At 36.4% G+C, this 16,556-nt stretch overlaps 1 protein-coding gene across 6 annotated transcripts; it reads right to left on the bottom strand.

Annotated features, from left to right (window-relative positions):
• Nucleotides 1-338: 338 nt before the first annotated feature.
• LOC103995089 (histone deacetylase 15) lies at nt 339-16,166 on the bottom strand. 6 transcript variants are annotated; one of them, XM_009415595.3, is made up of 18 exons: nt 15,968-16,157; nt 14,799-14,988; nt 13,801-14,406; nt 13,550-13,655; nt 12,188-12,249; nt 10,247-10,322; nt 10,047-10,111; nt 9,624-9,679; nt 8,870-8,993; nt 8,592-8,717; nt 8,401-8,451; nt 7,066-7,134; nt 6,106-6,214; nt 5,383-5,462; nt 4,040-4,122; nt 3,903-3,948; nt 2,751-2,919; nt 339-774 (listed from the first exon to the last, which is right to left on the bottom strand). In XM_009415595.3, the coding sequence occupies exons 3-18, from the start codon at nt 14,341-14,343 to the stop codon at nt 638-640; spliced, it is 1,902 nt and encodes a 633-aa protein (XP_009413870.2). In that variant the 5' UTR covers nt 14,344-14,406; nt 14,799-14,988; nt 15,968-16,157; the 3' UTR covers nt 339-637. The 6 variants fall into 6 exon arrangements, with proteins under 6 accessions (XP_009413870.2, XP_009413868.2, XP_009413871.2 ...); XM_009415593.3 differs by lacking the exon at nt 14,799-14,988 and having other exon boundaries at nt 13,801-14,413; nt 15,968-16,166; XM_009415596.3 differs by lacking the exon at nt 14,799-14,988 and having other exon boundaries at nt 339-766; nt 13,801-14,413; nt 15,968-16,158.
• Between the last annotated feature and the right edge of the window lie 390 nt (nt 16,167-16,556).

Here is a 16,556-nt window from a genome sequence, read left to right as displayed (position 1 = left end):
ATGATGAATCGGATTGATCAATCCACCATTAAATTCTTATGCCGTTTATGATATGTTTAATTATTTTTTAATTAAACATAAGGAAACATTGGAGTGAGTCACTGTGAACCCCATTCAGAAATGAAGCTACGATTAACACAAATCTAAATGCAAGAATTAGCAAGTATCAGCCAGAGAGAGGATGATGAGGCGAACACCTTACACGACTCTCCTTTGCCATGGTCTCAGATATCGAGAACTTTTTGTACTCCCAGATGGTGGCTCTCATTCAGAGCATGTCTTAGATTCAGGCAACCTTGTTTCGACATTCTCCAACAGGGAAAAGTGATAGCAAGGAATAAAGCCTAAAATATGAGCTCTTACGGGCTTCTTCTTGAAAACTAAACACAACCACGCTGAAATCACAGCAACGATAAATTACAATGGTTTGCTCCCATAAAGCTTTGGTTTCTGTTAGTTAAACATTTCGAAAAAAGGACATCCTACAGCAACAAGCAAAATCCTAAGCTAGACTTTGGCAGATAAAATGTGCTGAGAACTTGTCCATCAAACAATCTTCTGCTAATCTTGGTTGTTTCCGGCAGCATCATCCACCAGCAAAATCCTTACATCTGCATGCTTCGCCTTCCTTGCAATATCAACCAAGTCTCATTCTTTTGACATGTACATGTCTTGAATGTGGCCTGCCATAAAATAGTTCATACACGAACCTCTTACTTCCCCATTTCCACCACACTGGTCCAACCAGATGCCTCCTCTTCTTCATCTGGTCTCCTAACAGGAGCAAAAAATTGTTTGATCCGAGAGAAAGGAACTTCAATCAACAATCAAACTTTAAAGTAATGTAGGAATAATAATGGTTAATATAATGATCAACATGGATAGTTCTAGTGTTGCAGCAACATACAGAGGTGAAAACCATCCACTGTAACCATACTTAGCATCTCTTGTCAGATCTTAATTTTTGTCCCATGGGCAACATTAATTTTGAGCCCAAAATGTCTGACTCAAAGATATAGATAGCAACTACTGGAGAAGATATTTCGGTTGTAACTCAAGGAGAGGAGCAAAAATGCCTCCACATTTTGACAAAAGAAGGATAAAAATCCATATATTACAAGTTCATGAAAATGCTATAACCTTGATAGTAACAACATTTGAGTTGATCCAAACATTTAAAATAAAGGAAAAAAGATATATATAGATATGTTTAAGCAACCGATCAAACTCCATGTTCTAACATGATACTGACTACTATAACTACAGACACTGACAAGTAATCATAAACCACTCAAATGATGGATCTGCAGATTTTTGCAGGAACTGTTTATATATTAGTGACAGAAAGATCTAAAGTTTAAACGGTACTAGTAGCAAAGAGCACAAAGTAAGAAAAATATTTTCCTACTACACTGCTGAACATCTCAGACAATATCCAAACAATGAATCCTCATATTGCAGAAATCACTCCTAGATCTTAGCTCATCCAAAAAAGGGCCTACATAAGTTACTTGGTCCTCATGTTATATAATTTCTTCCCACTAGTAATTCATCATCCACTAAAAAACACATGTTTCTCTTAAATTAATGCCTAAAAGAAGCATTTAGACTTTACACTATGCATCAAACGCTTACAAATTTAATCCTTCAACTTAATCCAACAGCTCTTTGATGCCCTCAACTTTTCGTACACATTGCTACTTAATCACCCTTATATTAAAATCCGAATTGTTACTAACTTATAAAAATTCTCCAATCTAAAGGACACTCGTTGATCACACAAATTTCCCAATGTCCATCTCCACCTTAACCATCTAGTTTTTCTTCTGTTGCACTTAACATGTTCTTTTTCAGTAGTACATGTTCTTTGACATCGTACAAAAGTAGCACATAACTTCAATCCTGTGCACCACCAACCCCTCTTTCTTCTACCAAATCCTTAATTTCTACTATCTAGATGCATCCCAGCAATCAGTTTGTCACCATTTTCCGTGGGATCTCAATAGAAAATACTTTAATCATATAATTGGTCATGATGCACAGATGAAATATCAAAATAAATAATGCTAACATCATTCAGATCACCATCAACTCTGCTGTTTCCCAACATTATAAATCAGGTATATAGTATAAATTAAGCTCAAGAGGTATACATCAACAATTCAAAATTTTCTCATGACCAACTCACTAGTGTAAACCCTCAACATCAAGTAGTGTGATCAAAGTTAAAGATAAAAAAGCTAGATAAGGAAACATATTTATCATCAAATAAGTATTCACAATTAGTCCTAATATTGTTGGAAAGGCCTCCACGAAATTCAACATGAGTATGGGTAGTTGCAAGCATAACATGCACATAAAAGTTGAGCGCTAGAAGATGTATGCTTCAAGCCTATGAGAAGAAAGTCTGCAGATCATGACAGAGGTAAAGACCTCCAAAGATGTTAGCATAAATAACATGAAACTAAGCAAGAGGCAAAGGTCTATAGAAACAGAGAATTCCTTCAAGAAGAAAAAGGAGATGGCTCCATTCTTCTCCTTTGAGCTTCCAGAAATATAAGTTATAGAAAAGAGAGAATCTGTGTCCATTGTCGTCCTCCCAACTCAAAGTTTTAGTAGAGATAAATTTTGGTGGAAATACAAATCAACTTCGCTAAATTGTATCCTCATAATTCGATCCTACTCCTTTGAGCAAGCATATTATATATGGTTATTGAATCACAAATGTAATATTGAACATAGCCACTCACTGTTATCAGAAGCAACGAGGCCCCATTGGGACTGTAGCACCAGATAGGTTGCTTTTAAAATTGGCCAATACTTCAACTGAACTTTCAAGACTTGAAGAATAGTTTGCAGGCCTGCTCTTGAAGGCACGATGTCACTCATCTCACAATAAGGATTGTCACCAAGTAACACCTGTTAAGTTAGAAAGATAATGAAGTATGAAGCACATGAATCTAATTTTAAATTTGCAAACCAAAAGTCATTTGTATGCTTGATGTCATAACTTGCAAGATTAAAAATAAACTGTCACTTCTCGGTGGCAGATGCAGATCACAAGTGAAACAACCAAGTAATCTTTTAAAATATGGCAAACAGAAAAAATTAGAACAATCATGCTATCATCACATAAGATACACTTTTTGTCAGAAAGGTGCTGAAATGTTACATGTAGGAAGTCTCCTGTAAGTAAAGATAATATTTTTCCAGTTTTTGTTCAAAGAATAATATTATCAATGCATGACTGCATTAGCTAACATAATTTCTGCAATGATAATACTTGAGAAAGAGTTCATTGTCATCCATTCTATATTAAACTGACTGTACTTTGTCTATGCATTATCTCAGCGAGCTGTTGGACATAGATCCAAAATCCACCTTATCTCAAGATATACTGAAACACAGAGTGGCCAAGTGTAAGTTACTATATTATCACCATGTGAGGGAGAATCAAGCTTTCAACTTAAAGCCAGTAATAACTTAGCCATCAATAATCACATTTCGAACAGGAGGATACCTTGTGGTTGGCAGCAGAACCAAGATTTCTATGAATGGCTTCAATGATTTGTTTATAGTAATTGTTCTACATTTGATATAAGGAACAAAAGCACGCATCCCTTAAATGAAATGAAAGAATGCACAAAATAGATCTCATAATTTGCTTTGCTTCATGTATGACAGACACTTCTATTTAGCTGCTGTTTGATTTTTTTTAGCTTTAATGCATACCAACGGCACACTCATTATCAATGATACAAATTCATTAATCATATCAACAGAAAATTAAAAAATGATATTTAAAAATATTACTGTGGTCAATCATAATCACAAGAAAGCCAAGAGTTACTCTAACTGCAATGTATAAGATATTACTTGTAGTGTTAACCAGTTGAATGTACCTTAACCACTGCTGTAGCTGAAGTGGATATTGAACGGAGGTTGTAGCTGTGAATGGAAAAATAAAATAAGTTCACTAACAGTTAAAAATGAAAAGAAAAACATTAATACAACCCAACCAAGTGAATGAGGTACAAACCCTCCTTCAAGTATGACCAGCAATTTTCCTTCAGAGATAGAAGTAAGCAAGTGTGTCATCTGAGCATATCCAGCAGGTGTTACCTAATACCAAAAATGCATAAATAAATGTAGAGAAATGAAGTGGAACATGTAGTAGCAAAATTGTAACAAGTAAACACTCGAAAAACATAATCAGGGTAATCATACCTCCTAATCATACAGTAATTAGTAGTCGATAATCAATTGCTAAATAATTGAAGAAACACATAGATGAACAAGATCTTAACAATCTGATAATATGACTAAGATTTCTAATATGTTTTAGTTAAGAAGCTGTAAAACAACACTTGCAAAAACCTAGGAGAACCATCATTAGTTCAGCATGAGGAAAATGAATGGAACCAATTTTTGAGATAAACAGGATGACAAGCAAGATACAAAGCAGAGGTTGCACAAAAAATTGCTCGAGTGTAAAATGCTGTTAGGTCGTTCATGAAACCAAAGCCCAAAGTCATCGCCTAATTGAAATAAGTAGATCTCTCCATCCTTATGGACAGAAAAATTATGATAATTGTTAATGTAATAAGCACTTTAGTGTAGTTTGCAAACCATTGTTCACCCAAAAATGTTGAAGGTGGGCTCTTCTCTTACTTGATCATGACCTACGAAAGTACAAAATGGTCAAAAATTCAATAATACCCATTTTACAAACAAATGATATAGTTCCCTGGTTTGATCAGAACATCCCAACTTTACATTTTGTGCATGCGCCAACAACACGAGGCATTTCATGGAGTTTCTTCACACAGTGAAGCATGTATTAATGCAAATAGGTGTTTAGTAGATCAGGTTAAGAACCTCAAAGGCTAATGTTTGCAGGATTTTGGGTACCAGGTAAACAGTAAATCCAACCCTATATTAAAGTTTTGACTCAGTTTACATGACAAAACTATAAGATTATTTGGAGAAAATTATTAATCTGCAGATAAATTGTTAAAAGAAGTGTCAAACAAATAATAACACAGTCAGTTAAAGATTGGTTTAGACAATAAAACAAAAAGAAGCATTCAACGATTAAGAAATTGATAGAATAAAAAAGAAAACCGATGAGAGAATGAGAATAAATAAGAAAAAAATAAATCAAGAAACTGGGGGCTAACAGCATTCTCATTTGGCTAAGTTTTCATATGTTGATCATAAGCATCTGATGATTTAAGTCAACATGCCATAAGTTAGACTACTCATTCAAGTTTCTACTCTTCAACCTAATTTTTAATTGGCTAGTTCTCAAAAAGACCACTAGACTTTCCTAGTGATGCATAAATATGAATTGTAACCATGATCAGGTTGAAAAGTCCTTACATCACAACAACCAAGGGGATCACCCCTTGCTGCATCAAATCCTGCTGATACAATTGTAATATCAGGGGCAAATTCTAAAGCTGCAATTAAGCATGATCAATATGTCAGACATGGGACCAACTCCTTGTAAATATAGCAAACAAAAAAATGCACGATCAAGAAATTTTATGAAACCTGCTGCTCAGCTCAGACAAGGTTCAAGCATGAAATGTAGACCACATTACAAAAAAGATGGATATGCATGAGCTGCTAACACACAAAATCATATTGTCCACAAATATTTTCATTTACAACTCACAAAATAAAGAAAGAAAATATTTTTAATTAAACAGAGGGGGAACATTCCTTCACAACCTGAGTGGATAAGGTTCAGATCAAAAAAATCTATTAGTAAGGATAAGGTTGCATGTTTTGGCAGTCCCTAGGATTCCAGAATATTTAGACCTTGTATAATGGGCCATTCCCATTTATCTTTTGATGGAACCATTTGACCCTGCTTAAACATACTGGGGCAATTTGCAAAATACCAGTCATGACCTGTTCACTCATGCTTACACCAACTGATAATAACTCTATATCACGGACTGTTACAAGTGCCAAATAATAAAAAAAGGCTTTAGATCTATAGTGAGAGCAGATGTGATTGAACCATAACTTTCTTTTTACTTTATACATGCAAATATATCATCGGAAAGCAAAAAAGAAGAAAGTAAGAACAATGACCTATAGGAAGTACAACATGTTGAAAGGCATAAATGTAATCATTATCTCCCACACCCCCACAGCTCCAAGGAATGTTAACTGAGAATCCTTCAGCATCCATAATTCCAACCTGCAGGTTCGAGCAACAAGAATTAGCCATCCAAATAATACGACTGAATTATTCACAATCAGATATAAAAGAAAAACTTAAACACAAAACAGTTAGTCATACAAAATATAGCAGAGAGTTGGCATATGCGGTAAGCCTGAATATGTAACTGCAAACAAAATATTTTTTACCAGCAACAAAAATTGGGGACAGGTGTTCTATCACAGTATCACTAAAGCACTTTAATTACAGATTATCAATCTAAACTCAGATTACTAATGGACCAAAAGCACAAGTAGCAACAGACAATTGACGGATAGAGCAAAACATAGTGTTCAAACCCTTGAAATTCATCTTAAAATTTCCAATCAACTTCTTTTTGTTTGTGGTTAAATATAATCATCTATCTTATCCCAAAAATTTAAGACTTCTAGGAGAACTTAACGACTTAGGCAGTGACTCTCAATTGAGTAAATAAAGAATAATACTTTTTTTTTTAATCACTATTGGGCCGTCTCAAAAAAAAATTCTTGAAATAAATAATAATACAAGCATCACCCAAACACACTCAAAAATAATGTTCACAATAGTCAAAATGCTTGATAAACAACAAGAGTTAAAGAGCTTAAAAGACCATTTTCAAAAGCACGCATCTAGCTATGGCACACAGCGCGTACCATGCTAGCACATTATTGGCATGGATTCATATGTTGTAAAATAGCAATCCATGACTTGGTCTAAAATGAAACAAACATCACAACACAACAATCACCTGAACTGATTTAATCATCTTCTAAAACTGTATGCATTTCCACAAGTGAATGATACTACAAACTCGACCGAGTCCAAGTGTATTGTAATAAAGAAAGTACCTCGTCAACTGCTCCAGTTCCAGGATAGAATCTTCCATTTTCATGCCTATGCAAAGATATATATAAAACCTAAAAAGCATAGAGAAGCAATTAGCACTCAATCACAACATAGGATAAACAAAGTTCAAGTACAGAAAGTCGTCTAAGAAACTAGTGAGAAGACAATCTCAATATCAGCAACAATTATGTAATGTAGCTAAGAATTAACTATATATTTGATCGCATCTGCCCTCATTGTGACCGACACTGAAATCTGCTTCTATGTTGTTCCGTCTCTCTCTATGCGCTGCATACACAACTTTGCCTCTGCTTTCAGTTTGCAGTTGCTAATGCCTATTAGACAGCAAGCAACCGAAATGCCGACACCTCAGCCCCGCTTGACTATGACAGTCAAAAGATCACCAATCTGCTTGTTTGAACTAAAGAAAAGATCAAACAAGACTTCGGACATGCTTCCAATGCCTTATTTGGCAAGGACTCTTGGATGACTCGCATAGATCAGGAGTTCTCGGACATGCAGAGAAGTTTTGGGACCCACGTTTCACATAGCATAAGCACAACAAGATAATAGGATCTCTATTTCACAACTACTTTGTAGTTTTAACCGACATATTATATGTAGATCAAGTGATCATTCTAGAGACAAAGTAGGTTCAGAAATAGGAACTTGGGGCAAACTGACTTTTTAAGATAGAAGTTTGTAAGGCTTTAAGATGATGCTGAGACTACTGATTTATCACTATTTGCATTATAGGAAAAAAAAATAGACAATGGTTGATAGTTCTCAACGTCTACCTCTCTTTTAATTGAGGTAATTTAAAAAGTGCAAGGTTGGTACATCAGTTCTAGACCTTCTTTGAGCAGCAGCAGACAGTAAAGCTGACATCAACTTTTATGATGACTAAACCAACCAAAGAACAGTACTTATTGTATTTATATCGATAGTTGTTGCATTAAACACTAACAGAAAATAGTTATACATCATACATGAGCATGATTTATCATTAAATTCATTTTGAGACATCATGGTCATTTAGTTATGATAACTGTGTCTGTTGTCCTATTTCTTAACATAGTGATAAGACCTAACAGACCATGATACTAAGGAGACTTTATGCTTTTACCTTTGTCTGATTAACCAAGAAATCATATTGAGGAAAGAGATTTCAAAATGCAAACATAACTAGTTTCTGTCACAACATGAATTCCGGATTGTATTACCATACAAACAATCTTTAACAAGTGACACCTGATGTTGCCTCCAAAAGAGAAAAAAGAACAATCGATGCATTATCAAACATGAGAGAGATGGAGTTACTCATATTAAAGGCTCACCGATTTGTTCCCCTCAAATATCTCTTGTGTGCCATTGCCATGGTGGACATCCTGCAACAACAAACAAAAGACAAGTTTCTTAATTAATGGTAGAAGCATCTTCTTCTCATGTGACTCAAAGCCATCATGTTATTCATTAATCTCAACAAAATGACAAGCACAGAACTCATAATAAAAGAAAGATTGTCTACCCAGTCAACAATTAAGACTTTCTTAGCACCAGCACTCTGGGCTGCCAATGCTGCAACTGCAGCATTGTTATGGAGGCAAAAGCCCATTGCTTGTCTTACACCTGCATGATGCCCAGGAGGCCTAACCTGACATAGGAGCATATAATCAGCACATATGAAAGACTAGCAGATCTGCTTGCAATTTGCAAGTTTTAACATAAATGAGATATTAGTGCAAAACCTCAGCCAAATTACCCTGAAATTTTCAATTTGCAAATTAATGGTAACGTACAACATACCAAAGCAAAACCATTCTTGGCACTACCAGACACTATTGTGCGAGCAAGATCTGAACAGAGTCCAGCTGCAACCCTTGCAGCACACGCTGAATGTTCATTGGCATAAGTGTCGGACGTGAAGTAGCTATCAGTTTAAAAGAGGAAGAAAATATCACGTCATAGTAATTTACAGCTTAATTAAGAAATACAGAAAAATGAGTGTAGTATTGAACATGCATCATTTAAATCATCATTATTATTGTTGTCATCAAATAATCAAAAATCAAAATTTCCTTTTCTTTCCTGTTGATTTGCTTTAGGATCTTTCCTTTGAAAAAACAAGGGCTGGTCAAGTATTGATGTCAGATATTCATACTTCCTTTGCAGTTTAAGGTCATCAAATAATAAACAAATAATTAGCCTTGAAAAATAAGTTGTCAGCAGTAACAAGTAACTTGGTTCAAAGGATATCACAGAAAACAAAAAAAAGGAGAAAAGGGCAAGCAACAACTAGATCTTTTTGGCTGATGCTTTCATTATGAAGAATAAAGAAATTAAACATTATAATAGAGATGATAGGTGATAAAAATGAATGTTGTAACCATGGTTTGCAATACTGTACCATACTGCTCGGTTAGGGCTGTACATCGGTCATGTGTCGGTATACTCAATACAGCTCGATGCATACCGTACTAACAACTGATTGGTACACTAGTACGATACAGTATTCAGAACCTTGGTTGTAACAAAAGTGAATAAAGAAAACAGTAAGCACCTTGCAAGCATATGGCTTGTGTGTTGAACTGCTTCAACATGATCCAGAGAGTGTACCTGCAAGGTGTCAACTTTAATTTAAAGAGGGTTATTCTACAAAACAAAAAAGGCAATTAGTTATTTCAATTTCAAAAGGAACTGGTCTAGTTGATCATTTGACCTAGAAAATGGGCAAGTAAAATTATCAGATTTGGAATATGATCTCACAGGAAGTAAAATTTATTTCCTTTGTTGTCTCATTCTTGACAAACTATTGCTTATTAAGAGCCTTGTACACCTCAACCAGACCTTCACTACCAGGTAAATTACAAATTTTAACCCAAGATTATCATCAAAGAAATATTAAATTGCCTACAGAAGCTACTAGAAGGTAAATGGCCATAAAAGCAAAATCATAATTGTCATCAAAGAAGCAATGACTTACTCTAAGAAGCTCTTCTTGTGTTATTTCTCTAGCCGGTATCAGAGAGCACTTTCCTGGAAATATCCCTGAATTTCAAAGAAAAATTAACCCGGCAGAAACTTTAAGGAGTAAACACAATCTGAAAGCCATCCAGCTCAAAAGATTTAGCAGCAATACCAACTAAAAATGATCACCACATAAAATTAAATCACATAAATCACCTGCAGCAGCAAGGCTAGATGCAATTGCTCTAAGACGATCAGGCCTCTCTGGGTGTGGGTGTGACTTCATTTCAACCTAATTACAGTAGCACAGATAAAAGCATTTGTTACTACATGTGTCCATCAGCATGACAGCAACAAATTAGAAAGCAAACATGCAAATTTGTGTGTTCTGTACTAAAACACAGAAAGAGTAGCATAAGATAAGGATGCAAAATGTGTACACTCAATGTACTAGCATCCATGCTGTTCCATGTCCAGCCACATAGTTGGATAAGCTGATAGAAGTATCTCCAACTGATTAAATAGGCCTCCTCAGCACACCAAACCCATCAAATAATTGACAGTACACCCCAGTGACTCTCAAGCTCATTGTAAATGATCCTCTCAGTGATTTAAATAGGCGCTTGGGTGAGGCAAGGCAAGGCGAGGCCCAAGCGCCTCTACAGTGAACCAGGCGACACACTTCAATGATGCACCCCCTGGGCGCTCGCCCGAACCCAGGTGTTGGGTGCCTCGAGCGAGCAACCAATTAAAATAGTTGAACCAAACCAGATTTTTAAGTCTGGTTCGACCCCGAGTGATCCCCTTTCTTACCTGCAAAAGCCACTCCCACACACACGCGCAACCTCAAGCAATCAACCCTAGCGAGCGCTCCTGCCTCCGTCACTGACGCTTTCTGCCATAGACACAGCGGATCGAGGCCTCCTCTGTCGCCGACAAACAGGTCCGACGACTTAGCCTTCGTTCGTACCATCCTTTCGTCATTGCTGGCAGTTCCTTCTATCGTCGAGGGAGAGGACAGCAGCTTCCTTCGCGACTGATGTACACTTCGAAAGCTTCCTCCGTCCACGACATCGCCGTTCGCAGCTTCCGTCAGTGTCGTCAATGCTGATGCTGCTGCTATCCACAGCTTCTGCTGTTGTCCGCAGCTTCCTCCGCTGCCACGACTGTCATCCGCAGCTTCATCTACCGCTGCTGCTGTCGTCCGCAGCTTCCTCTGTCACCACTGCCTTCTCCTTCCCCACTGTCAACCATCGATGACACTTTTCTCTTGTTTTTTCTCCCTCTGCTACTGTTAACAGTTTTTTCCCCCTCTTAACTAATGTTAAGAGTAGATTGTTAAATCTCTAATCTTTATTATTTTGAAATTATATATTAGGTTTTAGAATTAATGACAAGTGTACAAAGCAGTTTAATTCTAATATAGGTCTTCATAAACATGTTTAGCATATTTCTATTTAGTTGTATATTATTTTAATTATAATATTCGGGAGCGCCTCGCTTCACTCAGACGGGCGCCTAGCGCCTCAGGCGTTGTGAGACTTTGGCGCCTAACGCTTTTTAAATCACTAGATCCTCTACTAAAATATACAACACTGATCCATCAACCAATTCCAAACCAGCATATCAAACAGTAACCCACTGTTTAGCTCACAAACAAAAGAAAAAGTAATAATAGTAGCCTCTGACTTTCAGAGGCCTTTAAATAACTGGTTCATTTTCTGAACCTGATTAAAGAAAAAAAAATCTTTCTTGTTTTTCTCTTCTTTCAACATGCCATCTATTCCAATAAGTATGTTTCGGATCAAGACAAATCATCATCGAATAAACCTAGTCTCCTCTTATAATCCCCTCTAATATATGATAGTAGGGCTGGGGCCATTTGCTTTCCCAAATAGTAGATGGTTGGGACTGACAAGAGGGGACTCCACCATTCACGCCCACTACAATGATCTTGAGGACCACGCATTACCGGTCAAGAATAATGCATTAACCTTCCTTAGCAACAACATAGATTTGTTAGCTAATAGCAGCATAATAAGGTTGCAAAATAATCACGAGAAAGATTGGTCCAGATGCATTAATATGTACAACAACTCAGTTATTTATAAAAAAGATATACTAATTCAAAAATACTGCTCATAAGCGTCAACCAACCTCCGCATGGAGCAACATTTTCTCATCAAAACCAATAGCTGTCCTCGTTCTCAAGGACAAATCTGTGTAACAAATTGAGAGCACATTAGGAAATGTTTGAATGTTTTGGAAAAGCAGAGTGCAATCTTTTTAGACAAAACCTACTACAATGTTACACCACACCTAAAGCAACAAAAGCTGAATCAAAGAAAAGTAAATTTGTAACAACATCAGCAAACTCAAGGAAGAATTTTGTTCTAGAACAGGTTCATCGAATGAAATAGCTACTAGATTAGAGTAAAGCAAGAAGATCCACAAAATGGTTCAGAAAAAGACCACTTAATGAAACTAGTAATGCTGTTAACAAGAAGACCTACTCCATAACCAAGTCCATTTCCTCAAATATCCTTGCCTATTGATGAAACACTTCACTAGATTCTTTTTGCACAAAGTATAACACTTAAAAGACCTTTTTGCACACCAACAAGTTTACAGGCATAGAATCTTGCAGAAAAATGATCCAGTAAGTGGTTAAGCAAACAGTAACAAATGATGAAAAAAAATTAACTTGAAATCTTGCTTAGCCTTCCTTTTGGAGGAGCTCCTGAACAAGTTGACTTATTATCATTAGATTCATGCCTTCAACTGATGGGATAATTGATACGATAAAATTGTTAAAAGCCCATCCGACCTAACCCTTTTTTTTATTCCTAGTTAAAAGACCCAAAGAAATCAAAAAGTGATACTAAATGGAAAATAAGGAAAACAAATGTTTGGGATGCCTTAACCTTTCAGATGAAGCAGTACCACCAACACAATATCATGGATCAAACACATAGTCAAAGCTTCTTAATCACTAGATACCATTCTTGCTGCTTAGGCTTATTAAGAAATAGAGGGAAGTGAGAACAGTTTCCAACCCTGCAAATAATGTAATTTGCACCTGTAGTCCACATAACCTAAAAAAAGAATACTCTTTTACCGGTGCACTAGTTTGCATTAAATAAGCAATATCACAGGCCACAAAAGGGGACCAGCAATTTTTTTTTTTTTTTTTGTTGGAACAACTTCTGCAATTCTAAAGTAATAAAGTATTCAAATATTGCCAATTCAAAGTCCATCAGGAGAATTGACACAAGACAATGTATTTACTGACCATATATAGATGTGTTCATTTTAAACTACATACCAATTGATCTCTGACTGACAATTTACTGTCTCAAATAACTATGTCTAAAATGGAAGATTAATAAAACATCAAGGTCATGACCATCAACAAAATTCTCAAAGGCTTGCAAGAAAAGTCAATCTATAAATAAAAAAATTTCACCAAAAAATAAATAGGAGCTGTGAAAGGATAAATAGGCTAGCAGTAGCACATACCTGAGCTTCCTGCATCTGTCTCATTAGACATCTGAGCTTCCTGCCCAACAAGAGAATCGATAGGATCAAATCTAAAGAACTCGCACTCCCTATCCTCTCCGCATACCTTCAAGATGAAGTTACAAGGCTCAGTGGAAATATTGTTGGAACCAACTAAACTGAATATCATCCCAGATGGGAGGTCATCATATCAATGGTCAAGCATGCACTTTCGAGAACAGAAAATGAGAACAAAGAAAAAGTGAACATACTTCACAATGACAAACATCATCAAAGTTTGGCATTGTACAATTAGCACAAAACCATTTTTTGATGACAAAGGGACTGACTGGTTCCCAGTCGCTGTCATCATCATCATCATCATCGTACTCTTCTTGAAAATACAGATCTTGTAATGTATTGTTCCTTTGCTTCTTCATATATTGTTGCAGTTTTATAGAATTGCATGCATCACAGCTTTCATGCTCTTCATGCAGACAAGCCTTTTCAGAAGCATTGGTAACAGTTCTCACATCTGATAATGATACACCCACTAACCTTTCTGAACCAACATCTGTTTGGTTGGACTTCTCAGTTAACAAGCCACCACTATGATCACCCAAATGATCTTTGTGAAATCTTTCACCAAAACTCACAGAGCCATTCCTGGCCTGAGAAGCTGATTTTCCATGGCATTCACATGAGCAAGAGAAGCTCTTTTGAGATTCTCCTGGATTAATTTCATTATGTCCTTTACTTTCTCTGCAAAAATTTCCACCCCTTTGATCACTTGCACAAAGTGTCTCAGAAGCCATAAAAATGTCGGAAGAATTTTATCTCTTTAAGTGGTAAGTAGAGTGTTCATTTACCATAGCATCCTGAAAGCTAGAATACAACTAATATGTTAGAAACTGAAGAGCAAAAGAAACAAAAAACCACTCAAAATAAATATGTTTTAAAAAGATTAGATGGCAGCAGTGTGAACCATTAAAAAATATTTTCACAATAAGAATGGCAAGTTTTTGGGAACTAACAAAGAATTTACTTCTTTTCATACAATGAAGAAATTTATAAAATTCATTTAAATCATCATTGTTAACAATGAGTAAAAGAAACACAAATAACAATTCCAGCTTGTGATGGGAAGAGGAACAACTACATGTATAGACTAGTACCAACGATTTAACCATACTAGTAGTACACTTGCAAAATTAGCTACAAGATGCAAACTGCAAGAAGACAGGCATAAGAAAACAGATAACAGAATGACCTTGGTGCTGTAAGTGCAAACAACTGAATCAGGCTCCTAGGACCTATATCCACATCAAATTCCGTTTCTTGTGCAATGGCTCCATCAGAATTGGAAGCAATTTGCATTGTATGATGTTTACTTGTTTTTGGTGTACATCTGTCAACTGTTTTTTTATTAACACTGTCTCGATGAGTCCAGATACATCTTCCTGTGTATACCAATAAAACAGGAACCATTAGCAACCTACACTTGATGAAACTTTCTTTTTCTTCCTTGAAAAAATGCAAGAGTTCAGAGATGGAGTTATGGACTATCCCAATCCACGTCCCTCTCTGATGATATTATGCTATAGCAAAGAGGAAAGAAAAAAGGCAACCCTACTTCTATTTTCAGCCGTGCCATCTTCTTCATTGTGAAAAAGAATCTAACAGTCCTCGCTATTCTTGCATATTTGAATCAGCAATTAGTGTTTGTGAAGTTGGTCTAGGAAGATCGTTAGACCAACTCTGGGTATCATACAAGAAAAGACATGGGTTGCTGAGGAGGGTTTGCAACAAACCAAGAAAACCAAAATGATCACTTCATCTGAGTAAAACTTATATTTCTCTCGCATATCTTCCGCTTAACTCCAAAAAAGATTGATTACGTCTTTAAAAAATTTAGAGTAACCCGAAGGTGTCCATCTTCCATTATGCGACTTTTGAATTCGAAATTAAGATCACAGATCAAGAAAACTTCAATGACGATGCATCAAGAAACAACGGAGCAGTTTCTAGGCAGAACGTTAGACCAACTTCCATTGCTACACAAAAAGATTCATGGGTCGACGAAGAAGCCTTTGACAGGTTCGCGACAAACTCAAGAAAACTAAAACGACTTCCTTGTCTGATCAAAACACCTATGTCTTTCTCCTATTTTTCCCTTAGTCCTAAAGAGATGGATTGCGCTTTTAAAAGAGTAAGGGTAACACAAGCGCGTTGATCTTTATCTTACAACTTTTGGATCCGAAAGCAAGATCACGGATCAAAAAAACTTCACTCGCAATCCCAGTTTCATATATCAGCACCAAGAAACATCGGATTTCTTGAAACCAAACATCGATACACGATCTTCGTCAACGATGACCGAAAAGGATTCGCGAAGACGAAGAGGAAAGAAAATATCAGTAGATCACGAAGCGATCGAACCTGCGGTGTCGAGATCGACTCCGGAAAAAGGAAAAGTTCTTTGGGCCAACGGATCAGCGACCGGGATGGCAGCCGGCGACGGTAGAGGACGGGAGGACCAGACCGAGGCGATTAGGGTTTTGGGGGCGTCGCCGGGCGTGGTGGGATCCTGAGTTAGGGCAGGACGGCGAGAGAGGGCTCTTTCGTTTCAGAGCTTTCGGATCGTTCATACTCGATCCAATGGTCCAAGTTCATCGAAGATTTAGTGAGACGGATCCACCCTAAACGCGAATCCGACCCGAACGGCTGTAGGCCAAGGAACTAAAAAGAACAAGATATTAGGGATATTATCGGATCAAATCCACGTAGGATCCGACCTGAAAATATTGGATCCTAACTAATGTTATGAAATGAAGCTGATAAAGATCGATATCAATAACTTTTGGGTTAAGGTTTATTTTAATCCATTTGATTTTGTACGTTAAACTCTTATAGTTTATTCGTATCCAAAATAATTTTTATATTTAAAAAAATATAACATATAAATTCTTTCCGTTAAGTTTAAGTTAACAAATGATAAAGTTTCTGATATATTTATTCATACTAAATT

Source organism: Musa acuminata, chromosome BXJ3-8 (genome assembly GCF_036884655.1).
Source record: "Musa acuminata AAA Group cultivar baxijiao chromosome BXJ3-8, Cavendish_Baxijiao_AAA, whole genome shotgun sequence".
In the NCBI taxonomy this organism is placed as follows: domain Eukaryota; kingdom Viridiplantae; phylum Streptophyta; class Magnoliopsida; order Zingiberales; family Musaceae; genus Musa; species Musa acuminata.
Note: the sequence above shows the minus strand (reverse complement) of the source record. Positions and strands in the feature narration are given on the sequence as shown.

Coding starts and splice junctions, on each gene's coding strand:
- LOC103995089 (XM_009415593.3), bottom strand. CDS start 14,343: ATGGCTTCTGAGACACTTTGTGCAAGTGATCAAAGGGGTGGAAATTTT. Junction 10,112..10,246: donor ATCTAGCCTTGCTGCTGCAG/GTGATTTATGTG, acceptor TTTGAAATTCAG/GGATATTTCCAGGAAAGTGC. Junction 775..2,750: donor CCTCGTTGCTTCTGATAACA/GTGAGTGGCTAT, acceptor TGCTCCTGTTAG/GAGACCAGATGAAGAAGAGG.